Genomic DNA, 26290 nt, shown 5'->3' with positions numbered 1-26290 from the left:
CCCCCATAATATTAACAATAACTACTATTTATCAAGAGCCTAGTACACACCAGCATTATACTGGGCGTTTCACATTGGGTGATTTTCTCCTCACAACAATTCTGTGACCACACAGAGTAAGCTCCACTTGACAGATAAGGACCTCGAGGAAGGTTGAGTTCAATAATGTACCCCAGGTGACCCAGCCACCCAGGCCGGCCTGTGGCCTCACACACCCTGCCCCACCTCCCCTGTGCCCTCAGCCCTGGCCTCCCCCAGGCACAGCAACACCCAGTACCCAGGTCACCTTTGTGGCTGAGGCACCGCCTTAACTGCAGGGTGGCTCCATGGGTGGGGCTTTCAGGCTGCAGGGCGGTCACTGGGAAGCTATTCTTGGAGGCAAAGTCCCCAGCAAACCACAGAGCAATTGGCTCAGTTGAGCCGCTCCCGGGGCCACGGAACCGGAGTCCTGTGGCAGCACAGGGCCCAGAGGAGCTTTGCTCGTGGTTTGTGGGAGGTTCCCTGCGCCAGCTGCAGGCCGCTGAGTGTCCTCCGCAGCCTGGAAGGCTCCCTGTGACTACCGATCCCGGAACCCGGCCTCCAGCACGGGCACCGCTGGCAGCAAGCCTGGAAATTGCTGCTCTGGTCTAGCAGCCCCTCCTTCGGGCTTGGGTGGGGAAGTGAATTGGGAGGATGGGGGAAGCCCCAGCCAGAGCAGCTTGGACGGCAGGGACAGACAGACGGCCAGACGGAAGCAGGTGCTGGGGAGCAGATTGATTTATTTGCTCCGTGGCTCTGCGGTGGGAGATGCAGGACCCAGGTGCAGGCAGAGCCCTCCCACGGCCAGCATCTGCCCAGGAGCAGGGCAGCCCTGAGGCCAGGCTGGACAGAGGGGAGAAGGCAGCAGCCAGGGATCCTGGCCCCCACGGGGGTGTGAGCTGATGCCGGCTGCCACCGGGCCTCACACGATGCCATCGAAGCCCTGCAGGCCACACTTCTTGCCGGCCACCTGGCAGCCAAACCTCAGCGCCTCCTGCATGCTCTTTCCTGGAGGGAGGGACCAGCCGCCGGATCAGCCAGGCCGCCGGGGCAGGGCCCGGCCCCAGCCTTGTGCCTTCTGCCCAGGGACTCTCACCTTGAGACAGGCTGAAGATGACAGAGGCGTTGAAGGTGTCGCCGGCCCCGAGAGTGTCCACCACGCGGGGCGGCGGGAAAGCGTCGGAGTGGAGCAGCTGCCCGTCCGGGCCCAGGGCGTCGGCGCCCTTCTCGGCCCAGGCACACACCAGCGTCGCCCTGCCGGACCCTCCACTTAGCTGGGCGTGAGCCACCCCTGGCCCCAGTCTCATTCCCTCTCCCCAGGGCAGACCCGAGGCCAGGCTCACCCACTTCCCACACCCACCCCTCCCGGGTCCCCCAGCTCACCCTTTCCTCACACGGCTGTACAGGCCCCTCAGGGCCTCCACCGCTGACTGGAACCCCAAGTGTTTGGCCACATCTTTGCTGACAAACACCTGTGGACCGTGGGAGAGGATCACCCTAACTCTAGTCCGAGCTCAGTCACTCCCACCAGCAGCCTAGCACTCCCCCATAGTAGGACCCCGCTCCTCCCACGTGGCCACCCCAACCCCCAAAACAGCATTTCGCTGCCCCACAGGAACACGTTTTCATGCTTGCTCAAGATATGCCAGGATACGGCCTGTGTAATGAGGACACGTGCCCTGGGCTATTTGTTCTAAGTTCCATGAATTTCCTCCCAATTGGAAACCCAAAGCGAGCCTGGAGCGCCCTCTTGGGGTGAAATCTACCACTGCCAAGTGAAACCGCCAACTCGGGGCAGTTTTGTTTGGGGTTTGTTTTTCTCAGACAACTATGCCCTCCAGGTCTGGTTTCTTTCTTTCTTTCTTTTTTTTTCAGGTCTGGTTTCTTTATCTTCAAAACAAAGGAGTAGGGCCTCAAAAGTTGCCTCATACGAACCACACATTAGAATCGCCGCCCTAGCCGGTGTGGCTCAGTGGATAGAGCGTCGGCCTGTGGACTGAAGGGTTCCCGGGTTCAATTCCAGTCAGGGGCACATGCCTAAATTGCGGGCTCGGTCCCCTAGTAGGGGGCATGCAGGAGGCAGCTGATCAATGATTCTCTCTCATCATTGATGTTTCTATCTCTCTCCCTCTCCCTCTCTCAAATCAATAAAAATATATTTTTAAAAAATTGCCAGAGACAGTTTTGGTAAAAAATACTTCAGCCCAAGCCCCACCCTTACCCATCAAATAACCAACAGGGGTGGGGGCTCAGGCATCCACATCTTTTAACCCGCAGCCAAGGTTGAGGACGCACCGGCCCCCACAATGATGCTAAGATGGCCAACCCGACCCCATTTACATCCCACCCTGCTCAAGCCCACGCGTGCAAGTCCCCTTCCCATCCTCCCTCACCCGCTAGTGCAGTGGTTCTCAACCTTTCTAATGCCACGACCCTTTAATAGAGTTCCTCATGTTGTGGTGACCCCCAACCATAAAATTACTTTCGTTGCTACTTCATAACTGTAATTTTGCTACTGTTATGAATCATAACGTAAATATCTGTGTTTTCCGGTGGTCTTAGGTGCTACAGCAGCGGTTCTCAACCTGTGTGTCGCGACCCACAGGTTGAGAACCGCTAGCAGGGTCGAAAATAATTTTATGGCTGGGGGTCACCACAACATGAGGAACTGTATTAAAGGGTCGCGGCATTAGGAAGGCTGAGAACCACTGCTCTAGTGGCTCCTACAGCCTGTCACCCACCCCAGAGCTGGAGGACACCTGGGAAAACAGTCCCATCCCCTCATCGGACAGAGAAAGACTGAGGAGGCCCGGGGAGGAGGTGCTTCCACACAGGCTTGCCCTGAGGCTGTCTGCCTTCGCCCTGTCCATGCCCATGTGGCTCTCCTCCTACCTACGCACCCCCTGGGGGAGAGGAACTTTCCTTGGCTACTGCCGAGGCCTGCACCAGAGCCCAAAGCTGGGGATGGGCCTCTGCTCTGTCCCCCTCCTGCCAACACCAGCGGGCCATGAGGAGCTAGCTGTTCCAGGCACGGCAGACAGGACAAGGGCCTTCTCAGGCTCCTTTTAAGAACCAAGTTAGCTGGATGCGGCAAGAAGCGGCCTGGGACGCTTACCACGTCTCCATAGCCAAACAGCTGGAACAGCTCCTCTCGGGCCTTCTCCACCTCCACGGACACGCGGATCCTCTGCCCCGGAGGCTGCCTGGCATTGTGCTGCTCGATCCGCTGCAGCATCTTCACCTGCTCCGACGCGTTCCGGCCCTGGAGCGGAGCAGGGCAGCTCAGGACCTGCTGGGGAGTGCCCAGCCACGCTGGCTTAGGCAGCCCTTCCTGCTGAAACTCTGGGCGAGGGCGTAGAGTGGCCTGGGAACCCCAGGCTCAATCTAAAAACCCCAGAGCTGCCGAAACCGGTTTGGCTCAATGAATGGAGCTTCGGTCTGTGGACTGGGGGGTTCCAGGTTCGATTCCGGTCAAGGGCGTGTACCTTGGTTGCGGGCACATCCCTGGTGGTGGTGGAGGGGGTGCAGGAGGCAGCTGGTCGATGTTTCTCTCTCATCGATGTTTCTAGCTCTCTATCCCTCTCCCTTCCTCTCTGTAAAAAATCAATAAAATATATTTTAAAAAAAATAAAAACCCCAGAGCTATCGCGGACCTTAGAGACCTGACCGACCAGTCCCTCCATTTCATAGGTGAAGAGACTAAAGCATAAAAGAGACTTCCCTAAGGACCCGCAGTAAGTTACTGACAGGACTAGGATGAGAACTCGGGCCTTCTTGGGGTTCCCTCCCAGCCAGACTCCAAAACCTCTCTTGGCAATGAAGATTCTAGTTCCCTTCATTTGGGAGGGGGGTAAAGGGTCAGGCTCCGGCCGGTGTGGAGGAGGTAGGGCGGCCTGCAGGAGAGAGCACGGGACTTTGCCTGGAGCCAGCATCCTGCTTCTGATGCCTACAGCCTACTGTGTGGTGGTGAGTAAGTCACCCAATCTTGGTGGGCCTTAGTTTTCTACCTAAAAACATAAAGTAGGATGGAAAGGGGATGGGGGGTGGTGGTGTCAGGTTTATTCATCTCTAAGGCACTTCATGGTTCAAAGAAACCAAGAAGGAGGCAAAACACGAGGAGGGGCGGCAGGTTGAGCCCTTCAAAACACAGGTAGGGCAGAGCTTGCCTCAATGTGGATCCACTTGAACCGAGTCAGATCAACCTTCTCAAAGTCCACAGCAGAGACATCTGGCAGATTCCTACGTCACAAGATGGAAAGGACAGAGAAGACGTGGCATGGTGAGAGGCTGGCCAGGGCCAGGATCTCCAACAAGCTGCTGGAGTCCTTATGCCTGGCACTGACTGAAGCATGGCAGGGGGCTGGATCTACAGCACAGGCTTCCGAGGCTCAGCTCCGGGACAGACCCTGTCCCAAGCTAAACTCACAACCACTCCTCGCCCCACTTGGCTCCATCCAGACGACTGCAGGCAGTCTAGGGTGCCCCTTCCTGGGTTGGGGGCTGTGATATTATGTAAGGGCAAACTCAACCGAAGTATATGTCAAGGAGCCAATTCTGTGTGCCTTGGAGACCACATCTCCCAGAATGCCCTAAGAGCACCAAGGACTACAATTCCCAGAATCCCCCCTTGCCAGCCACGCACATCACTCCCAGCATGCAGTGCCCTGGGAAACTACAAAGGCCATGGCTCCTCTGCTTGGAGCTCACTTCTGGCACCACAGCAGTGACAGCACCACTGCCTGGAGTTTGGCAGCTCCGTGTCACAACCATGTGGTTAAGCTTAGTGCTTGAGGATGAGTTCATATTTGACTAATTTAGGAGTGGACACCCCACAAGGGTCTGCCTTGTCCTCTCTGTATTCCGGAGCTGAAGCCTTCATCCACTTCGCTAGCTGTGGCACCTGCGCCTCTCGGAAGCTGCTTCCCCATCGGTAAATGGGGCCAAAACCCCCAGCCTCACAGGCCTGCTGCAGTTGGTTGCAGGTGATATGAAGTGTGGCTATGCCTGGACTGAGGCCAGGAGGCAACAAACATTTCTCCTCAGAGCTCTCTGCCTCCCTTCCTGGGAATACCCATGTTGTGTCCTTGATGAGAGTTGCTACAGATTGATGCTTAATGGGCAGATGACTAGGATTGCCCCATGTGAATGCTGCCCCACCCACTCATTCACTGGGACGCACAGAGCCCAGGGACCCCCGGCCATAAAGCTTGTCCTAGGATGACTGTCCCTCTCCAGATGCAGTGGTCATGCTGGGCAGTAGGGAGGGCCTGAACCCCAGGGCAGCTGAGTTTAGGCCATCTCATCTCTAACATAGCCCCTGGCACATATTGTGTGCCCAGTAAACTAAACCTCTTAGATTCTTCCCAGTTTTTAGCAAATCCAGTGACCCTGATCTGCTGGCCCAATGCTCCCCTCATCAATGGCTGCGGATGGTGTGTGCTGTGTGGTCCGGCTTCATTATGCTGGCCTCATCTTTTTTGAACACCCAAACCCCAGCTCCTTGGTGCCAGGCTGCAGGCCGGCAACTCTGCGGCTGACCCTGGAAATCCCTCCAGGTCCCCTCGGGGCTTAAGATGGTTTGAATCACATCTCCCATCCCTCTACCCCCAGAAAAATTTCCCGACTCCCAAACCCGGGCTGCTGATTGGCTAATTATGGAGGAATCACATCACCAATTACGTTTTGTGCATTCTGCCTGCCCATCCTTGGTGCTGACCAAGGCCAGGTTGCCAAGCAGAGCAAAGCCCACCCCTTCCCACCTCACTTCTCCCCTCATTGAAAACAATTCAGAAATCACTGAGCAGCTTGGCATAGGGACAATTTCTGGTGCAAAGAGAGAGGCCACAGAGGGTGGGCAATTGGGATGCCCGTGGCAGCAAGGGAGGGAGCTGATTGGTGGGTGTGGCAGGGCGCGGCCCAGGGGCCTTACGTGTCATAGAGCACAATGGTGCGGGAGCCATTGGAGTTGTTGACGATGCAGCAAGAGCATGGGGTCTCTCCCCGGCTCTGCCAGGCCACCTGAGACACGTCCACACCCCGCTGCCTGAAGTCAGCCACCAGGAAACTTGGGATGGAGCCCGGGCCAAGGGAAGGGCAAGGAGACACCAATTAGAGCCTAGAAGTGGCCTGGACCTTCCCCGGGGGTGGGGAGGTGCTGGAGCACGTGCGTGCTGGGTGCCCCTGCAAGAGAAGGCCCTGTTCTGCGAGTTCAGCGATGGCGGCGGCAGCTGGCGAGGCGCAGACGGTGTACAAACCTGTGGGCATGTAGGATCGTGCGGCTGCCACTGGTCTCGTTAACGATGACTGTGGAGATGGGCACGGAGCCCGTGGTCTGAAAGACCGTGTAGTGGAGGTCCACGGAATAGCGGCGGAGGTCGTCCAGGACAAAACTGCCGGCGGAGGAACCCGGGGGAGGTGCAGTTGACAAGGTTTGGGGGCCGGGAGGTCGCTGGCAGGGCCTCGAGGACCCAGGGTGCAAGCAGAGGGGGCCAGGAGGGAACTAGAAATCGCCGGCTGTCTGTCGGGCTGTGCAAGGAGGCGGGAGAGGCAGGAATGCATGGGCTGGAGCTCAGTGAGAAACACACTAAGGGACATTCTTTTAGGTCCTGACTCGAGCTGGAAAGGATCTGCTTGCACTCCTCAAGTTCCCGGGTAGACTTGGGGCCCACAGCACTGCCCTGTCTGCAGCAAGCAGGGGAGGGCACCGTGGCCTGCTTCATGCAAAGCCCAGGCAGCATTAATCATTACCACGGTGATACTTTGCCCCCCGCCGCCCTCTGCACAGGTCCCGTGGCTCTCTTCTCTCTGAAGTCCCTTCCAGTCCCACAGGGAGGCCTCGCCTTCTACACCGGCCTCCACTACGCCCGGCTTCGAGGAAGCTGGGGCTTGGGGAGCCGCTCACTGCCCTCTCCCCTTGCAGCGAAGCCAGTCCTCCCGGGCAGTGAGCAGCTCCCAGTGCCGGATGGCCCCCCCTCTGGGCCTGGTTCAGGACTCTGACCCAGAATCCCCTCCAATCAGAGTGAGTCGGGGGCAGCCCCTCAGGGAGACTGCACCAGCCCAGACTGCACCTCCCCGGCCCTCTCTGAAAAGGCAGTGCTGTGCCCAGGAGCTGGTACTTATGCCAGCCGCCCAGCCATCATCCTGGCTTTTCTCACTGAGGCTGGACCCCATTTCTGGCCACACCGAGCTGGCCAGTACAGGTGTGTGTGAAGGTGAAAAGACAATAATGCTGGGAGAGACAGAAGGCAGCGGGAAGAGAGGAAGAGCAAATCTGAGATGGACGGGCTCCCTAAGAGAAGCCACAGGGGCTGGGCAGGGCCGGTGAGGACAGGACGCTGTGGACATCACTCACTCATAGGGCCGCCAGGAGCTGGAGCCGGCTCAAGGGCATGTGATTCACACAGCAGGTCAGCACATGGATCCTTGTCTCAGACCCCAAGGGCCCTTTAAGTAGTAGCTTTTCCACAGCATAAGAAATATGGTCTGGTTTGCCAAATCACTTTTTGTACCCAGTGCCTGGCACGTGGCAGGTGCTCATTCCATGTTTGTGGAACACATGGAGAGAATTGGGAATGGCCCGCCATCAGCGCGATTGCTACATACAGGTGGGTCCACGACTCTAAGCAAGAGCCGGTCTTGCCTCTAACTGGAGGGGGGTGGGGGTGGAGGCAGCTGCTGAAGAGGGTTAATAAGTGACCCGCTGTTGGCTCCGGGTCCCTCCGTCCCACCTCACAGGGCAGGCCCCCGCCTCAATTCGCTCCGTGCCAGTTCACCAAGGAAAGGAACCTGGCTGTGGCTCAGGGGGCTGAGTGCGTGCAGCAGGTCCCCCTAACCCAGGGTTCAAAGGGCTCGGCTTCACAGGCCAGCAGCCCGGAGCCTGCCCCGTGCCCGCAGCGGGCAAAGTGTGGGCCTCACCTCCTGATAAACGCGTGCTGCGTCGGCAGTGCCAGGGGTCAAAGGACTCTCGGTCCCTGCAGCAGCCAACACGGAGTGCGCGTGGGCCGCTCACGGACGGCAGCCTCACAGCCGAGGAGCCGGGAGGCGTGGGCCCGGCTTTAACCCGTGGCTTCAGGGCATCCCGGGTCAGGGAGCTCTTGCTGCTTCAGAGAACAACGGGATGTGAGCACTGGTCCTGCCCCCTCAACTGGGAAAGAACCTGTGAGCCTGGACCCTTGGACCGTGGATGATGGACAAGCCTGAGGGAGGATGGGCACAGCAGGTCCCTAACTGCCTTCTGCCTCAAGCACAGCCAGGGTGAGGGGTTTAGGAAGGGCAAAGACACACCACTGCAGTCTGTGGGGGGCAAGGAAGGAGAAGGCGGGGAAGCGGAAGCAGACTCCAGCGACTGGCCCAGGAACCAGGCTGTGGGAAGGAAACCTTTCACAGGAGCAGCGTTAACAGCTGAGCAGCAGAGAAGCCACACCAGGGAAGCTCCGGGATGCTGGTACTCCACTCCGGGCCCTCCCACCTGCTCCCACCCGCTCCCACCCGTTGCTGGTGGCCTCAAACCATTGCTTATAGCCCACCCGTCCAGGGTTAGGACTGCGATTCCCTTTCCCTCTGTGGGCAGGCCTCCCCTGCTCCCTCCTCAACTCACTCAGCAACATGGCCCGGGGCCAGGGAGCCCATGAAGGCACAGGGGGCTCCGAGCAGGGAGAGAACGGTGCAGGAGTTGGATGCGTTGCCTCCACGCTGCCATCGCTGGGACAAGCACCTGTAAAACACAAGGAGGGTCCCCGCAGCTTCAGCAGGCTCATCCTGGGGTGACCAGGGCTGACCACAGTGCCCTGGGCAGGGCCCGCGGAATGTAATAGCTAGGAGAACGCCCTCAGAGAGCACCCAGGCCAGGCCCCGGCCGGGTAGCTCAGAGTATCACCTCGATGCACCACGGCTGCGGGCTCGATCCCTGGTCAGGGCAATTAATTTCTATCTTCCACCTATTCTTAGGACATCAGGAAACCACGCACTCAGGTCCATTACAATTTGAGGGTTCCACTCCCGCTGGGTTAGCTCCTCCCCAGTTATCATGCCCCCTCCCCCCCAGTACAGCTGCCATACCTTATGCCTCCCCTTAAGAGCTGGATAACGGAAGTGCCACTTCCCAAAGGTTTTACATTTACTGCCTGCTCCTGTGTTAGTAGAGCCGCTTCAATAATAACTCGGGTTAAACTAAGACAGGAAGCAAACCTGGACACTGTGATCATCTAAGAGGAGGAGAGCTAACTGTTAACGACGTCAAAAGTTAAAAAGATTATTGGGTGAAGACCAGTTATTCCTCGATTATTTTTGTTTTGTTTTCCTTTTTCCAGCGTTATTGAAATGTAACTGACGTTTAACATGTTGTACATTGAAGAAGCACAATGTGATTTGATATACACACACATTGTGAGATGATGACCACATTCATCACCTCACGCAGTTACCTTTTTGTCCTTTGTTTTTTTCTCCATCTTTACTGAAAGTCTAACAAGAGGAAACTAACTCGCCCTAGCCGGTTTGGCTTAGTGGACAGAGCATCAGCCTGTGGACTGAAGGGTCCTGGGTTCAATTCTGGTAAAGGTCATATGCTTGGGTTGCAGGCTCGATCCCCAGTGTGGGGTGTGCGGGAGGCAGCCGATCAATGGTTCTCTCTCATCATTGATGTTTCTGTCTCTCCCTCTCCCTTCCTCTCTGAAATCAATTATATATATATATATTAAAAAAGAGGAAACTAACTCAAAATACACCTGTATAACTTCACTGTCATCACCAAGAACAAAGAGGATAGCATGCATAATAGTCAAAAAGCTTTAATGATTTCTCATTTGTGCTCCAATAATACTGTGAGGTAAGCAGTGCAGGCTGCGATTCCTATTCTCCCAGTTCCGAAATAATAATAATAATAATAATAATAATAATAATAATAACTGTGAGCCAAGAACCAAAGAATCACTGGCGAAGGGAAACGAATGCAGCAGAGTTTCCAGACAAAGGTGTATCTGTACACAAAACTTCGCCCTGAGCTTCCCTCCAGCCTTGGGAAAGGAGGCCATGATCGCATTAGGAAGGGGACTAATTTGTAAAGGGACACCCCTTTCTCCAGCTGTGACCTTCCGAGAAACCTGCAAGCAGAGAAGAGAGGAGCCGAGGGGAATCCGATTTGCTCCAAATCACACCCAGTTACTCCTGACTCCCAAACCACGGCGATTCGCTCGTGCTTTTTAATGAAGAGCAATTAGGTCCCACCTTGGAGGAGTTTTCGGAGGAAGACGCAGTTTTGCTCTGTGGACACCCCTCAAGGTCACACCGATGCCCACCCTCACGTTCAGAAAGGATCTGCTGACCAGGAGGACGCCCTCTGGAAGGCTCTTCTCGGCCTGGCCTCGGCGAGGCAGGGCATTCCTCAGGGGCTGGCCGAGTCCCAGGTGGCAGCTCCCGAGAGTCCCCGGCTGCCCGTGGAGCACAGAGAGCCTGGGACAGGCGGGGCTGCGAGGCGGGGAAGGACTGGGTCCCACTCAGGCTTGCTCACCTGGGAGGCACCACAGAGTGGAAGAGCCGGGCTGGGTGGGATGGGGGCACCGGAGAGCGGCCCTGAGCACAGCCAAAGTGCTCTGCGGGGCAGCAGAGCCAAGGGTGTGAGGGCGACGGAGGTACACCCTCACGAGCAAGGGGCTTGGAGAGCCCGGGAAAGGTGTTCAGAGAGGCCCTCACTTACTCTCTTCCTGCCTTCGGAGCCAGGCCCAGTCCGGGGCCAGGTCTCCTTCTCCTCGCCACCTCGCTAGGCAGGCACACCCTGTGCCTCTCCCCCACGGCCCCTGCACCCCTGGCAGAGGCTCTAACCCCTGGCAAACGGAGCAGCCAAAGCAAAGGGCCAGCTCCAGCGGGACAGGGAGCACAAGGAAGGACTGTGCTGGGGCCAGGGGGGCGGGGGGAGGACTGTGCTGAATGAGGGCTGGAGCACTAGACTCGGAGTCAGGAGGCTTGGGAGTAGCCACCTCCCTGCCTCTCATTAAGCACACGGCCTCACAAAAACCATCTAATTCCTCCACATCCACAAAGAAAGGATCTGGCTGATCTTTCCACACTTCCCCTGGGCTGGATGGACCCAAGGCCTGAGGAATGCCTTGCTTCTCGGCTCCATGAGCCCCATGGCTCTCAGACGGGCGTGTCTTGCTGGGCTCAACCTTGGCCTTTTATCCAGTTGGTGGCTGAGACAACTGAGAGCCAAGAGGAGCAATTCTTCCCAGCGTCCCAAGCACTGCGCCGCCCCAGGAGAAAGCCCTGTATCCCGCCCACAGAATGCTTTCCCGGGATCACGGTGTAACGGTGTCGTTCTTATCAGGAGTAAATACAAGAACCAACAGATGACTCTTGGACTTCCACCAGACCCGCGAGAAGGGTGTTTCCCACGGACGTTTGTAAAAAGGACTCCTGGTAAAGTCCTCGGGGAATCTAACACCGGGGCAGAGTCTGTCCTGGCACATGAACCCACGCCATCCATAACCCGCAGCACCTCCAACGGGCCCGCCAGGGCCAGCAAGCCCTGAGCTATAGTGAAGCTCAAATACTTTGTGTTCCTGACCAGCCTCACTAACCATACATGTTGTAAGCTCCCTCAATTTCTCTAAAGAAATAGATGATAGAGGGGTGAAGGCGGGGGAGGGGGGGGGGGCGGGCTGGAGGGAGTCAATGGCGGGAGGGGACATATGCAATACTTTCAACAATAGTTATTTTTTTTTAAAGAAATAGATGAGATATATATGTGGTAAATAAATTAGAAGTAAATGCTTGTCGGGGGGCAGTGGGGGGTAATGGCACATGTAATACCTTAATCAATAAAGAAAAAAAAAAAAGCCGAAACCGGTTTGGCTCAGTGGATAGATCGTTGGCCTGCGGACTCAAGGGTCCTGGGTTCGATTCCGGTCAAGGGCATGTACCTTGGTTGCGGGCACATCCCCAGTAGGGGGTGTGCAAGAGGCAGCTGATCGATGTTTCTAACTCTCTACCCCTCTCTCTTCCTCTCTGTAAAAAATCAATAAAATGTATATTTAAAAAAAATAAAGAAAAAAATTTTAAAGAAGTAAATGCTAGTGAGAGGCAAGGGCATAGATATTGTTGTTAAAATAATAATAATAATAATAACAATAATATTAAATACTGGCCCTGCACCGGACCAGCTGCGTGCCCTTGGACAAATCACTTCCTCTCTGAGTCTCTACCTGCTTGTGGGTAAAATGGGGATAACCACGCCTGTCAGTCCCAGGGTTGAAATGGGAGCTGGTGAGCACACTGCTCTCTGGAGCCTGCGTCTTGTTACTAAGGGACTCAATCCTTTGCCCAGGCCCCGGACAGAGGGCGCGGGGCACCGGCTCCTGAGGCTGCACTCGCACAGCCCCACCCCGGTGGTCTTGGCCTCCGGGCACCCACGCGGGGCTGCAGCGGCCCCTGGGCTCGCTGAGGGGCCCGAGCGCCCCTACCTGCTGTCCGTGTCCTCCTCCGGGTACTTGTCCACCACATTGATGATGTCCAGCACCACCAGCCCCACGCACAGGATCTGCTTCTCTCCCATGAGGCCGCTCCCGCAGCTTTCCGCCCGCCGCCGGGGTGCAGGGGTGCGTCCCGGGCTCGGGGTTTTATGCCGGAGGATTGGGTCCCCGCTCCCCGAGGCTGCCCGGGCTCCTCCTCCGCGTCCCGAGCTCCGCCTCCAGGGAGCCTCCCGCAGCCGCGGGCGTGCAGCGTCGTGCCAAGAGCGCCGCGGGGCCCTTGCTCCCCACGCCCATCGACCCAAGCGGTCCGGGGAGCGCAGGCTCCGAGGTCCGGGTCCCCGGCCTCGCTTTAGCAGAATGCGTGGCCCCGCGGATGGCAACACCCCCCACTTCTCGGCCTCCGTTCCTTCCTTCGTCAGACGGACTCGGAGCTGTTGCAAACCTCCCTAAAGTACGGCCGGGCAAGCCCATGAACAGGTGCCCTGGCCCCGCCCTCTCCTGCACCAGCCGCTGCCGCTCCGCCCGCTAGGTCCGCGGGTGGGAGCCGGCCTCGCGGCTGCGGCCCGTCCCGCTAAGCCGAAGCGGCGCTGCACCCCGGGGCCCCGCCCCCGCCCTGGGGCCGCCAGGTGCGCCGCGCTGGTCACGTGACGAGAAGTGGCGCTCGGCGCCCCCTGGCGGACGCCGGCGAGACGGGCGGGACCGGGAAGAGGGTCCTGCTGGGGCTCTGAGCCGCACACTCAGGTCACCGCCCACGCGTCCATCGCCAGTGCGGGCGGAGCTGCCCCGCGCAGAGCGCTGAGTGCTCCCAGCTACCCCCGAACAGACTGAAGCAGACGGTGTGTTTTGTTTTGTTCCGTTTTTTATAAAAACCAAATGTCTTTATTCCTGAATAGTTTAGTATGGCGGTGGTTGGCGGAGCGCCTCGGGAGGGCCCTGGAACCCGGGGAATCGGCCTAGAAGCCGCTGGGGGAGCTTCCAGGGTCCAGGGCCCGCTCCTCCGCGGTCCGGGGCCTGCGGGGGGACAGCGATCGGGCTCAAAGTCTGGACGAGGGGACTCCGGAGACCCCACCTGACGCGCTCCGTTTGCAGGGAGGAGGCTGCTCGGGGCACCTCTGCCGCGTCGGGTCTGGAGACTGCGATGCACCTGGGGCTGGAGTGCCCGCCCCCCCTCCCCCCCATGGCTCTTTGGCGGCACAGACTCTTCAGGCCGGTCGGGCCGGGCCCCCTGCCTACGCCTGTTCCAGCTCCAGGTCCAGGTCCCCGTAGAGCAGGGCTCCGCTGAACATGGTGAGCGGCTCCTCCGAGTGCGCCAGCTGCCCCATGACCAGGTCGATGCAGACCGTGTCCCCCGCCTGCAGCGGCAGGATGAGGCTGAAGACGCCCAGGGCGCCCGGGCTGGGCTGGCTCTCGGCCACCGGCTTGTTCTCCAGGCCCTCAGGCTCGTAGCCGCCGGAGTCTATGCGCGCCACGCCCAGGTTGGAGCGCGACAGGACCGCCTCCACCTTTTCGTGCCGGTGCCCGGTCAGCACGGCGCTCAGCAAGTAGCGTCCAGCCAGCGGCGCCGTGAACACGCCTGGGGACAGGATGGCAGTCAGGAGGAGGCAGGTGGCAGGGCCCGCGAGGCTTCGGGACCCAGAGCTCCTGGACTCGGGAGGGGCCTGCTGGGTCTTTTCACCGCTCCCCCACAAGACTGTAAGCGCCACGAGGGCAGATCTGGTGTTGTGTTCATCACCGCACCCCCAGCACTCAAAACAGTGCCTGGGCATGAGCTGCCCCCCCCCCAAAAAAAAAGCTGTTGAACTAATGACTCCTCCCCACCCCACCCCAGCAGTCAGCCCAAGCTGTGGTGAAAATGGACAGATGAAGGGAAGATGAGGACTCTCCCCAACAGGAGCAGGGAGAGATCCACCTTGTCTGAAGAGGGGGAATGAGGGTATCACTGCATAACCTCTCCACTGCCCCCCCCTCTCCCCCCCTCCTCCCCGGGCCCAGCCAGCCCCCTACCCGGCTTACCGGTTTCTGGATCATAGAAGTCCCCATCATTGAGCAGGACTCTGTCGAAGGGCACTGTGCCTGGCTCAGACCTGGGCAAGCTCAGGGCAGCTGAAAAGGCCACCCGGGGCACGGGGGCTGCTGGTGCCCCCTCCTCTCCTGAGTGGGGGGAGGGTGGGTGTCAGAGTAGATGCTCAGTGCAGAGCTGCCTGGCCAGTTCCTTCCCCTCTGGAGTCTCTACCCCCCCGAGCTGCCTGGGGTCTTCCATCCTCCAACCCCTAGTTCAGTTCCCCTCCCTCCAGCCTCAAAGGAGAGAACTTACCTTGTTCACCTTGGGGACCTGTGAGAGGAGAGAGAGAGAGAAGAGAGAGAGAGAGAGAGAGAGAGAGAGAGAGAGGCTCTAAGTCTTCAGCAAACATCTGCTGAGTCTGTCCAGCTGTGCTAGGTGCTATACAGACTTCCAAGCAGGAATGGGGGTACCAAGGAAAGGAGGAGTAGGTCCATGCTGTCAACTGCTGGGCCTATGCCCTTAGCCTTTCACACCCACTCAACCCTTGTAGGCTCAACCTTGGTCTTCAGTTCAGCAGTGAGCCACCATATCCCATCAGCCAACACAGGGCCGATCCCAGGTCCTGGTCACCTTCCTGATCACTGCCAGCCATCTGGGACCCCCATTCCTCATCCCTTTCCCCACTTCCCTGTCCAGTTCCAAGGGGCATGTCAAGATGTCAAGCCTGGGGCTGCCCAGAGGGGTGGTAACCCTGCGGCTCAAGGATCTCAGCCCACATACCTGGTGGCCCAATGGGCCCCTTCTGTCCATCCTTGCCTGGAGGTCCTGGGGGCCCGGCAGGGCCTGGGGGCCCCTGTACTCCCGGAGGCCCTGGGGGCCCAGCTTCACCTGCAGGCCCTACAGTGACAAAGGTTTGTTGTAGGAGAGCCATAAAAGGGATTTCCAAAAGACAAAGAGGGTGATGGTTCCACGGACAGGCTGATGGGACCCCTCGCTGCCCAGGCTGGATGCCTGGCTGGCAGAGCAGCACCCCACCCCCCACCCACAGCCCCGCCTGAGCTGCCAGGGGAAGGCGGGGAGCTGGGGCCTGGGATCCTCTCTTGTGGATAAATCAACCCTTGGGACAGGGTTGGATCTTCAATTCATTCATGCTGCTAAGCAGAACAAAGAAAAAGTAGATGGGGTTAAGGCTGGGCTGTTGTGAGGGAGGGAGAAAGAGCTCGAAAGGGGTCCCCCCACACCCCAGGCCTCCTCTTGCCCCCTCACCGGTGAGGTCCCTCAGGCCGAGCTGGTGGAGCCGGTCCTCCAGGAGCAGCAGTGAGCTGTTCAGGGCACCGAGCCGCCTGCCCAGGCCCGCCTGCCCCCCCAGCAGCTTCTCCAGCAGGGCTGCCTGTGTCTGGCTGGTGCTGTTGGCTTCCCGTAGCCCAGCCCAGAGCCCAGCCACATGCCTGGAAAGGCCCTCACGTAGGCCCTGCAGTCCCCCGGCCACCGTGTCCAACCGCTCACAGACTCCCTCCAGACGGCCCAACCGCCCCTCCAGGCTGGGGCACCGGCCGGCCTGCGCCTGTCCCTCCTCCAGGCCTCGGAAGCGCTCCTCGCTCTCCATAACATGCTCTGTGGCCTCCTGCTGCAGCCTGTTGATCTCGGAGATGATGCGGTCCTTGGTGGCTCCCAGGTCGGCCAGATCAGCGCCCTGGCCCTCCACCGTGGCCTGGAGCTCATGCAGGGAGTCGTTGAAGGAGCTGACGGTGAGGATGACTTCGGAAAGCTCTCCTTGCAGGGCCTGGAGCGCTGAGCCTGAGCTGCCCCCGAACACGCTGAAGCCATCCAGAGGCCCCCGGCTCGGCCCCCCAACACCCGGGCCGGCCCCCGGGCCCCGCGGAGGCAGCAGGGGGCAGGAGCAGCGCTCCACACCATCCCGAAGGCGGCCCAGCTCCTCCTGGACCCCACCGCAGGCCCCGCAGCCCTCATCCCCACGGGCCTGCAGCAGACCCTCTAGCTGGCCCAGCCGCGCAGCGGTGAGATTCAGCTGGAGTGTGAGCTCTGCAGCTGTCTCATCCTGAGCATCGACACGACCCTGGAGCCGGCCCACGACCCCTTGCAGCCCTTCCAGCGTGGCCTGCCGTGTCTCCCCGGCTGCTCCCACCTTGTGCAGGCCGGAGATGACCAGCCGCAGCTGCCCCTCGCCGTCCAGCACCCTGCGCTCCAAGGCACTGAGGGTCTCACTGACCTGGGAGTCCTTCTCCCCCAGGGCCCCGGAGCAGAGCTGCCCACAGGCCTGCACGGCCCCTGCCACCTGCTCTTCCAGCAGGTCCAGCCGCCCACCCGCCTCCTTGCTCACGTTGGCCAGCAGCCCCTCCAGCTTCTCTAACCGGCCCCGGGCAGCAGGCAGCCAGTGGCTCAGTCCCCCAGGTCGCCCAGGCCGGCCCTCCTCCTGCTCCTGCGAGGGACCCAGGGTAGAGTTGAATCGGTCTTCCAGGCGGGAGAGGCGGGAGGCTAAGCTGGTGTAGCCTGGGGGATGGCCCCCCTGCCCCGCTGCACCTCCCAGCTCCGCGCCTCTCCGCCCACTCAGCACCGTCACCGAACCGGCCACGACCTCTAGCCTCCGCTCCAGCTCTGCCAGTCGCCGGCCCAGCTCTGGCGGGCAGCACTCCTGCGGGGGCCTGCGGCCCACGGCCTGCCGCTGCCGCTCCTCCAGGAGCTTCTCCAGCCTTCGCAGCCGCTCCCTGTCCTCCTGCTGCTGCCTGCGGAAGCCGTCGAGCCCGGCCAGGCACACGGAGCAGGACTCCTGCAGCCGCTGCTCCAGCTGCCGCAGCAGCTCCTCGCTGTGGCCGGGAGAGGCTGGGGCCGGGTCCAGGGCTCTGCCGCCGCCACCACCATGATGGTTGTCGAGACGGCCCAGCTCCTGGTCGTGGGTGGAGACACGCTTGTCCAGTTGCTGCAGCTGCTGCTGGATCTCGTTGAGGGTTTCGTGCACACCAGGGCGGGCAGCTGCGTCTGCTGGCTGCTGCCTCCCATTAAAGGCCGTCTCCACAGCCTTCTGGACATCCTCCACCAGGCGCCCACTCAGTCCCTGCAGGACACCTCGAAGGCCCTGTAGCTCCTTTGTCAGGCTCTGTACCTGCTCCTCCAGCTGCTGCACCTTCTCTGACTCCCCAGGACCTGGCAGAGAGGAGAAGACATAAGGCAGAGGGCCTGGACTCAGTGCCTACCTCCTAGGTCCAACTCCAACAAGAGGTCAGAGGTCCTAACCGGTTTGACTATGGCTTAGCGGGGTGATTTGAGCAAGAAAAGACAGAAACTCCCATTCACTGAATGCTCAAGGCCAGATCTTTCCCCCTTACAACACTCCATTGGGCAGCTACCATTAGCTCTTCCCATTTTGTAGAGTGGGGAACAGAGGACCAGAGAGCCTAAGTATCTGGGCCGTGGATTACAAGTTAAATAAGGGGCAGAGCCAAGTTTCAAAGCCAGGTTTCATCCGTCTGACCACCCAGCCCATGTCCTTTCACTGTCCGGAGGGCCTCTTAACTTTATGGAAACAGTTTCCTTATCTGTGAAACAGGTATGACACTGCCACTCCCAGGGAAGTGAAGTGGGAATGTGGGGAGGCTCTGTGGACTGCAGGACAGCGGCCACTCCTGGGCAGCTCCTCTCCACACCACCACAGGAGACAAATGAGGCTCTGTGGCAAGCCTCTGGGGGCTCTGGCTGGATGAGGGGAGAGTCAGCCAGAAGTTCCTGTTTCCATAATTACAACATGGCTTGCTCCCTGGCAAGCAAACACAGCACATCCGCAGGGCCCAGCACACTGGGGAGGGAAAGCAACAGGGACCGCTGCATTCTGGGACCTGCAGTCTCCAGAGGCCAGGGAGGGGCCTGGGACCTGTAGTTGGTTGCAGTGCATGCTGGGACTTGTAGTCTCAACAGTCTATCCCCTTGGACCAAGCTTCTGAAGGAATTCCCCCTTCTTCCCGCAGCTGTTCCCAACTAGGAAGTATCCTGGCCACATGTGGGCATGTGTAAGCGCATTCACTTTCTCTGCCTCCTTTTCCTCTGGTCCCTCTCAATCTCTCCATCTCTGTCTGGTGTACACACACACGCATACACATGCAAATGCACGCACGCACACACATGGATAGGGAATCTCAGAGATCCCATTAACTCTTTTCTGTCCCTTTTTTCTGACTTGGAACATGGGGGTTTCCCTCAGCAGCCTGGTCCCACATTTTCTGCCCAGCACCATTTCTCCACCAGGGCTCCCATACTCACCTTCCCCCCCTAGTCCACTCAGGTGGCTTCCTGCACTGGAGCCAGAGAGGTTGGGGCGGCCAGGCCGTGGCCGGGGGCGTGGTGTGGTCGGGGCAGGACCCAGCACTGGGGCAGGATTCTCAGCACAGTCATCACCCCCGTATCCCTGACAGCACCTCCACTCCATATCCGTCACTGTTTTGTAGGCCACGCGGTAGCGAGGACGGAGGAAGCTGCGGTACCTGGAGAGGTGGAGGGAGGGCTCTTTACTCCTCCCTGCACCGTCAGTGACCATGGCCCCTGTCCTCAGAGATGGGCAGCTGCTGCGGGGCAAGGCCTGTGCCTCAGGCTGGGTCCCCCTCACCGTTCAGCATGTGGTCTTGCTCAGCTGACAGCTGTCAGCTAGCTGGTTGGCCAAGGGCCAAATCGCTGTTCTTCCTCCGCTGTCCTGTGCTGGAGCCTTGAACGCCTCTCCTCGAGCATGCCCAGCCCAGAGGAGGCAGTTAGGGGCCGGCAGAGTGCTCTAGTTAAGTGTGCCCACCAGCCAACTGCTGCCGTAGCATCTCAGAATGGCTCTGACTGAAGCCCCTGGTCCTGCCCCTTGCTACCTGCTTGGTACACATTCCCGGAGTTGGCCGCCCCAGTGCTGTCCTGGCCCAGCCCCCACCAAGCACCCACTCCCCAGCGCTGGCTCACATGATGCTGCGGGGACACTGGGGCTGGCCCCAGCCACAGGGCTGGTAGTCGGGCTTGACGAAGGTCTCTACTCCATCCTCCAGCACACAGCTCACTGTCCGAGTCACCACGAAGGCACACCAGTTCCTGCAGGCACAACCCCACGTGGGCCCAAGAGCCAGGGACACACACCCTGAAGGGGGGCCCAGGGCCACCAGAGGGCCTGAGGGAGGGTCCAAGGATGAAGGGCCCTGGGGGACCAGTGGGAGCGGGGCTCTGGCAGGGCCAGCTCCCCCACGCCTTCCTGTCCGCCCCGGAGCCGATAAAGACTTTTCAAGACAGGAGAGGAGGCGCAGAATGGAAAACCACAGCTAGGAGAAGTCGATCCTCAGGGCTGGGGCGGGGGGTCCCGGGGAGCCTCTGGATTCACCCATTCATTCATGTCCCTTTTCTGTCTCAGTCTCCAGCCTGGCGTGGCCTGTGCGAGCCGGCTGGCTGGGGCCCTCTGGTGATTCCCAGGATGCTGGCTTCCACCCACCCCTCAGGGGAGAGGCCCCGGCAGGCAGGGGTCCAGCTCAGGGTTAAGCAGAGAATAAGCCATTGATGAGCCCTGTCCCTCAGGGGGTTTGCTGGCCTCAGATCTGTGTCGGCTGGAGAGGCCGAAAGGAGCAGAGCAAAAGCGTGTCAGGATCATGGGTCCCTGGAGGCGCTGAGGCAGCCCTAGGAAGGTCCTCTGGCTGCCCGGGGACCCCAGGCTGGCACCCCAGGCTGGCACGCAGGGCAGGAAGGCCCGGCCAGGCCCCTCAGGTCATCTCCCTGGACACCTAACTCCAGGTCCCATGGGGAGGCCGAGGGAGCTGATCCCCCTGAGGTTAGACAAGAGGACCTATTTATTGGGGGCAGGGGGGGGGCATGGAAACGCCCAGCAGGAAGGTGGGCTCGTGAGGAGCCATCTGATGGATGGGCCTCCTCTCCCTCTCTTCCCTGCATTGGGGAGACAGCCCAGGAGAGGGTAGCCAAAGTGGGGGCCTCGGTACCCGCTTCTGACCCACCCTCCCACCTACCATCAGCCTTGGGCTGGGACCCTCTTCACCAGACACTTACCTGTGGCGGCTGGCAGGCCGAGGGGCGCTCTGGGCCTGGGGCCCCCCAGGGCTGAGGGCCCCACCGTTCCCTGTGTAGAGGCTGTACCCGCGAGGGGGGTAGCTAGCTGCCCCCACGGCTGTGGTCAGCAGGCAACAGAGGTAGCAGCTCCAGAGGGTCCTGGGGGCCATGGTGGGGCGCTTGGCCGTGGCCCTCAGAGGCACATCCCGCCTGATCACTGGCGCCTCTGCCTGGAGCGGGGATGCCCGCAGCTCCGAGGTCGGGTCCTGTCCCCAGCTTCCTGCCAGCAGCCCCCAGCCACACGCCTCCTCCTTGGCCTCCTGGCCTGACCCCTCTCCCCCTCCTCCTCCCGCCTCAGGCTCCCGTCTGTCCCTCCCTCGGTTCCTTCCGCTCTCCTCTTCTCCACCTCTGAGGGGAGTTTGTTCTCGGTGCCCCCGGGCCTCCTGCGCCTGGTCCCTGCCCCTCTCAGATGCTGCTTCCTGGGCCTCCGCCCCCCTCACCCCCGCTGGCCCTCTTCTGGTCTCCTTATCCGTTTTCCCCAATGACTGGATCCTGGGGGTGACAGGACTTTACCCCTGTGGCCGTTCAGAGGCGCAAGAGTGGCTGTGTGGGGCGGGCCCTGGCCTCCTGCCTCCCTCTCTTGCTCACTCCCCTCCCTTCCCCCCTGTCTGGCTGGCGGTCCAGCCTCCCCTTTCCTCCCCCCACCTCTCCAACCATCGTGCGCCACATCTGCTTCTAGTTAACTCCGGGAAAGAGGGGGGAAAAGAGGAAAAACAGAAATGTGGAGTTGCCGCCGGGCTTGGAGCCAGCCTCTCAGACGGGCCACATGGAGTGGAGCCGGGGCCAGGGCTGGGGAGGAGGCCCAGGGCTGGCCGCTCAGCTAGGGAACAGGAGCTGAAGCCACAGCTCCCCTGGGCGAGGGCAGGCCTCTCCTGGGAGAAGAGACCTGACAGCAGGGGGGCGGGGGAGGGAGGGCGCGCGCCAAAGGTGAGAGGAAGAGGGGAGGACTGCAAAGAGAGAAGAGCTTGGAGGCTCAGCAGAATATCCCTCACCACCCAGTCCAGCTCCCTCCTTTTATGGATGTGAAAATTGAGGCTCAGAGAGGGAAAGTAACTTGTCCAAGGTAACACAGCAAGCCAAGAGCAGAGCTGAGATTAAAATCTAAATACCTAGTAGTGACTTGGGAGAAAAAAGGAGAATAGGAGAGAGGGCTACTGGGCCAGGGAAAAGGAAAAGGACTCCACCGAGGCAGGCGGGGAATTCAGAGAAGCCGGAAGAGGAAGAAAGGAGTCTGGAAATGGGGGAGCAAGCTTGCCAAGCATGGAGACCTTGAGCAAGAGGAGACTCTCGTTCTAAAAAGGCCAAATGAATATGGGTCCCAGACTAGTCTTGGTGAGGGTCAGGCCGTAAGTAGGGGAGGGAAGGGAGGTAGATAAATTGAGCCCTACTACATAGTAAAGGAAGTCACTCCCTAGCATGGAGGCAAGTCGGATAGCCTCTGTAGTAGGCTGGGGACTCATAGGACTCAGCGTCAGCCTGACCCGACAGGCAGCGCCTCCTGAGCTGTTCGGATCTGTCAGCGGGCCCCTCTCCACCACCTGGCCCTCAGTGCTGTGTTCTGGACCAGGTCCCTGTGTGGAGGGACACTGGGGAGGGCTGAGCGGAAGGACTAGGAGAGCGCTGTGTGCTGAGCGCTGTGGAGGCACCCAGGTGCAAAGGCATGTATGTATGACTCAGGAAGGAGCAGCTGGGGCTATTGAGGGATGGGACGCAAGCTCCAAAACAGAAACTAACATAAGGCGGGATAGACAGAGTGCCTGGGGGGCCAGGCAAATGGAGGAGGCTGTTGTGGTAAGAGGAGCGGAAAGACAGCGGCTGCTGGGGAGTCAGAAAAGAGACAGAGAGGTTTCGGGTTGGGAATGTGGTCTTCCTCAGCTTCCCCCTCTACAACCTGGGAGTAATAACAGTGCCTCCTTCCTAGGCCTGTGCGGGTTAATACGCATAGAGTTTAGAATACTGCCTGGCATGTGGCAAATGCCCCGCTAGCTTTTATTTGTGTCAAGAAGTAGCATAGAAAGTCAGAGAAGTTGTGGAAAAATCAGGGAGAGACCCAGATGACTGGCTAAGGGCCTGGATTGCACGATTTTGAGGAGGGGATCAGTGCACACGCAGAGAGAAGACCTCAGCGAGAACAGTGGGCAGGGTGTGCGGGCACGAGGATGCTGGTTCCAGTGCCTCCTCTAAGTATGTTATCACTTTGAGCAAGTCCCGGGACTCCGCTGGGGGTCTGTTGTCTGGGGTCCCTTCCAAACGCTGCACTGCAGAGTGGTGCAGACCTGAAGGAGAAGGCGGTGCCGGCGTGGACGGCCTGGGTACCAGGGGAGCCGAGGAAGGGAGACACCAGCGAAGATGCCAGGGTTCCACCAGGGCGGGTAGGTTGAGAAGAGGAGCAGGTTTGGAGGAAAGAAAGATGACCTTCATTTAAACACACGGGCCTTTAGCTTTATTAGGCTTCACAGATGTTGCTTTTTTTTTTTTTTTACAAATAGAAAATGTTACACATTTTTACAAATGTACTTCCTTCACCAGCAAAAGCATTACGACTCGCTTTATTGCAGTATTCACTTTATTGCGGTGGTTAGGAACCGAACCCGCAGTATCTCCGAGGTAGGCCTGTCCTGAGTTTAAGATGAGAGTAACACATCTCAATAGAAATAAACGTCCAGGAGATGATTCAGAATGTGAATCTTGATTCTGGGAACCATTCGCAGGGCAATGATTGGAAGCCCTGCGAGGATGCCACCAAATCTTCAGTGCGACCGAATGATCTGCCTCTGAGGTCCTCTGCACCGGAAGGGGATCCTGAGGGTGGGGAGCAATGCAACAAGAAGACCGGATGGTGAAAGCAAGCACTGCAACCCACAGACACGGGAGTCCGTGGCTGCCCTTAGGGGTGTCGGACGGAGATCCCGATTTCAAAGTTGCTGCCGGTGGAAGGTTGCAGCTTCGTCCCTGGTCTCAGCCTCAGTTCTAGGCCCTGGCTCTGGCAGGAAGCCAGCCCACTTCCTCTCTGGGTTGTCCTGGCTACTGCTGTGGCCTTTCTTTCTCTGTTCTTTCCCCTCTTCTCTCCCTCAGGAGGCCTCTGGCAACCTGAGGAGTCATCCCAGCCATCTTGCCACTGCCCGGTTGTCACCCATCCCTTTGCCTGACCCCTTAAGTTTAAAAACCGGTTATATTTTCAGTGTGTCAAGTCAGAAATGTTGGCTTTGGAATACAATTGCAGTGTTACGTATCATTTAGTCCTATAATTAGGGGCCGAGACCTAGGGGCTGACATGGATGTTTGTGAAACATCAAGTAAATCAGTGGCTCCGGGTTCGCTGCGAGGCCCGAGGTGCTGGGCAAGAGGCGGCAGTGGAGCCTAAGATGAGGGAGAGCGCAGTGGTGGCTGCAGTGGTGGTATTGGCAAATAGCCACAAATTTCCAAAGCAATTGGAATTCTTGAGGTCAACTAGGCTGAGTGCCTGGGGCACTAGGACAGTATCTATTTTATAACCTCTCTTGAGATGGGGAATTTCCAAGGGTCTAGTGCCAATGGGCAATCTTGGCTCTACGACGCAACTCATTCAGTCAACCATCACTAACTGAGCGCCGGGCTCGGGCCCAGGGCCAGGCCAGGGGACACCAGTAGTAGTAAGGAACATTTTATGTCTAAGCCTCTGTCAGAAGATAAATATTGAGAGGGAGGAGGAAGGGGGGGAGACAATATGAATTAGGCCTTGAGTCATGCAAACCCAGATGGGAATTCAAACTTGTGGGGACTCTTGAGCAAAAGTCTCCTCCTCCTCAAATGCATACATTTCCTTCCCCTTCCATCCCTCTTTCAGGTGCAGTACTTTAGGAACCAACCCCCCTGGACTCAGGGTTCAGTCCCCTCCTCCCAGGTCTTGTTGATTTTTTTTCTCCTGAGTCTAATTCTAAACTCGTCTTTTCCTTGAAAATGTCACACTGATCACAAAGATGAAGCTGCACACGTGCCCCCTCCAGATCCTCTCCCTCCTCCAAGTCTTCACGGGATGAGGCTGTGCCTGTCCCGTTTCCCACACACTCTTCTACCCAAGCTGCTTTCAGGCTTCATTCGCTCTTAGCTGGGTCTAGTTTTGTCCTGGAGACCATTTTTGTTTCAGTTCCTCCAGGCACCAGGCCAAGTGACCCATCCAAGGCTGATAAAGTCTCAGTGACCTAGGCACAGGAAGTTGTGGGAGGTGAAGGACATTTCTGGATGGCTCTAAAATAAATCCTTTTCCTCTTGTCCCTGACCCAGGACAACCTACTGATACCAAATAAATCAGTGGCTCTGGGCTCACTGGACTAGAGGAAAGAGAATCCGGTGACACTGTCTCTAACCGGTCGTAGAACCTTGGTCAAATCGATCGCCTTCTAGGCCTCCGTTTCCTTCTTTGTAAAACGATCTTGGAGGCACCCTTCCGCTCTGACCGCCTGGGAACCTGCACCTGGCTCCGCGGGTCTCAGGACAGCCTTGAAAACCTGAAGCACCTCGTGTCACTGGCAGTCTGGGCAGTCTGCTTTCCAGGATCTAGTTCTGTTCCAATAGTAGTTCTAAGATCTGCTTGGACTTGAATCTGCTTCAGATTTCCAGGAGACATGAAGCCTAATGTGTGTAATCCTTTAAGACCTAGACCCTCATTCTCCCAGAGCAGAGCTGGGAACAGACTGACCCTTTGAGGATATACATTCTGGGGGTTCAAGGTTATGTGGAAGGGACATGGGCTTGGGATTCTAAATAGGAAACTTCTGGGAAATACTGGGTGAGGGCTGGGGTGAGCGGGGAGGCCAGAGGAGCTCGGCTACTAAAGGCAGAGACTGAGCTCAGGAGTTACTGGACCAGAGCATGGAGGACAAGCTGGTGATGGTCCCAGGCAGGGAAGGCCACTCTGGGCGAGTGCACACTAGCTCACTGCACACACAGGCGGCAAGTTGGTCCCCGCACCCAGCTGTTCCAGCCCCGTAGGAACTCCTGTAGTTTTCTTTGGCTCAGAAGCAGAAGCGTCCCCTGAGCCCGGGCCCCCCTCTACCGCAAAGCAACTGGCTTCCATTACCCCTGTCAGCTCCAGCCCAGCCCCCCGCCCCAGCCTGGCTCAGTGCCGTTCCCTTTTATGGTGAAGCCGAGGGAAGGGAAAGCAAGGGGTGAGGGTGGAGTAGTTTCTGGCTGGGCAGAGGGTTATAGAGCCTCAGAGGGCTTCTCCCCTCACCAGACCCCCGGACATCTACCCCAGTCATCTTTCTTCTTTCTCCTCCGTGACCCTACTCTGCTCGGAACCCACGGCCCCTCTTGCTTATCCCAGCCATTCCTCCCCTCTCCCCTCCCTCACATCCGGGGGGTGATTTCCCACTTGGCCTAAGTCCCACGGTTTGGGTTTAGGTTTAGGGAGGGTCCGCCCTATTTCCGACGCCTACCTCGGGGGGGATGGGGGGTGGGAGGGGGCCAGGGTAAGGGAGGCACTGGTCAGATCGCAGGCAGGCTCGTTCTACGGGTAGGATATGGGGCGGAAAGGCTGGCTCCGAGGAGAGGAGCGCCCAGTTGCCCCAGCCCTGTCTCCATTCGGCACCGCCTCTCATCCCTCACCCCACCACCCGGGCCAGGGAGGGGATCCCGAGGGCAGGGCCCAAAGGAAGCACCTGGCTGGGCCGGGCCGGGCCGGGAACGGGTGCGCAGCATCGTGGGGGGTCGGGACAGGAAGGGGTGTCAGAGTCTA

The 26290-nt window shown here is 58.9% G+C and overlaps 2 protein-coding genes across 4 annotated transcripts; both read right to left on the bottom strand.

Moving 5' to 3' along the window:
* Nucleotides 1-751: 751 nt before the first annotated feature.
* On the bottom strand, nt 752-13100 carry KHK (ketohexokinase). 3 transcript variants are annotated; one of them, XM_008162327.3, is made up of 8 exons: nt 12474-13100; nt 8615-8731; nt 6273-6407; nt 4185-4257; nt 3134-3280; nt 1402-1490; nt 1115-1272; nt 752-1026 (listed from the first exon to the last, which is right to left on the bottom strand). In XM_008162327.3, exons 1-8 carry the CDS (start codon nt 12563-12565, stop codon nt 941-943), a joined length of 897 nt encoding a protein of 298 aa, XP_008160549.2. In that variant the 5' UTR covers nt 12566-13100; the 3' UTR covers nt 752-940. The 3 variants fall into 3 exon arrangements, with proteins under 3 accessions (XP_008160549.2, XP_008160548.2, XP_027996050.2); XM_008162326.3 differs by lacking the exon at nt 6273-6407 and adding an exon at nt 5948-6082; XM_028140249.2 differs by lacking the exon at nt 6273-6407 and having other exon boundaries at nt 12474-13099.
* Nucleotides 13101-13341: 241 nt separating this feature from the next.
* Nucleotides 13342-20831, bottom strand: EMILIN1 (elastin microfibril interfacer 1). Its single transcript, XM_008162328.3, has 8 exons — nt 20515-20831; nt 19432-19557; nt 18757-18977; nt 15751-17646; nt 15265-15381; nt 14797-14814; nt 14496-14633; nt 13342-14055 (listed from the first exon to the last, which is right to left on the bottom strand). The coding sequence occupies exons 1-8, from the start codon at nt 20682-20684 to the stop codon at nt 13712-13714; spliced, it is 3030 nt and encodes a 1009-aa protein (XP_008160550.2). The 5' UTR covers nt 20685-20831; the 3' UTR covers nt 13342-13711.
* Between the last annotated feature and the right edge of the window lie 5459 nt (nt 20832-26290).

The sequence above is a fragment of the Eptesicus fuscus genome, chromosome 16 (assembly GCF_027574615.1).
Source record: "Eptesicus fuscus isolate TK198812 chromosome 16, DD_ASM_mEF_20220401, whole genome shotgun sequence".
Lineage (NCBI taxonomy): Eukaryota > Metazoa > Chordata > Mammalia > Chiroptera > Vespertilionidae > Eptesicus > Eptesicus fuscus.
This window is presented reverse-complemented; position numbering and strand designations above follow the sequence as displayed.

Bases quoted from the DNA above. Each gene is read 5' to 3' on its own strand.
- EMILIN1 (XM_008162328.3), bottom strand. From the start codon at position 20,684: ATGGCCCCCAGGACCCTCTGGAGCTGCTACCTCTGTTGCCTGCTGACC. The intron at 19,558-20,514 runs GTAAGTGTCTGG...TTGTGCCTGCAG, and splicing joins CGGCCTGCCAGCCGCCACAG to GAACTGGTGTGCCTTCGTGG. The intron at 15,382-15,750 runs GTGAGGGGGCAA...TTGTCACTGTAG, and splicing joins CGGCCTGAGGGACCTCACCG to GGCCTGCAGGTGAAGCTGGG.
- KHK (XM_008162327.3), bottom strand. From the start codon at position 12,565: ATGGGAGAGAAGCAGATCCTGTGCGTGGGGCTGGTGGTGCTGGACATC. The intron at 6,408-8,614 runs GTGAGTTGAGGA...CTCCGCCGGCAG, and splicing joins GCCCCGGGCCATGTTGCTGA to TTTTGTCCTGGACGACCTCC. The intron at 1,273-1,401 runs GTGAGCTGGGGG...AGGGTCCGGCAG, and splicing joins TACAGCCGTGTGAGGAAAGG to GGCGACGCTGGTGTGTGCCT.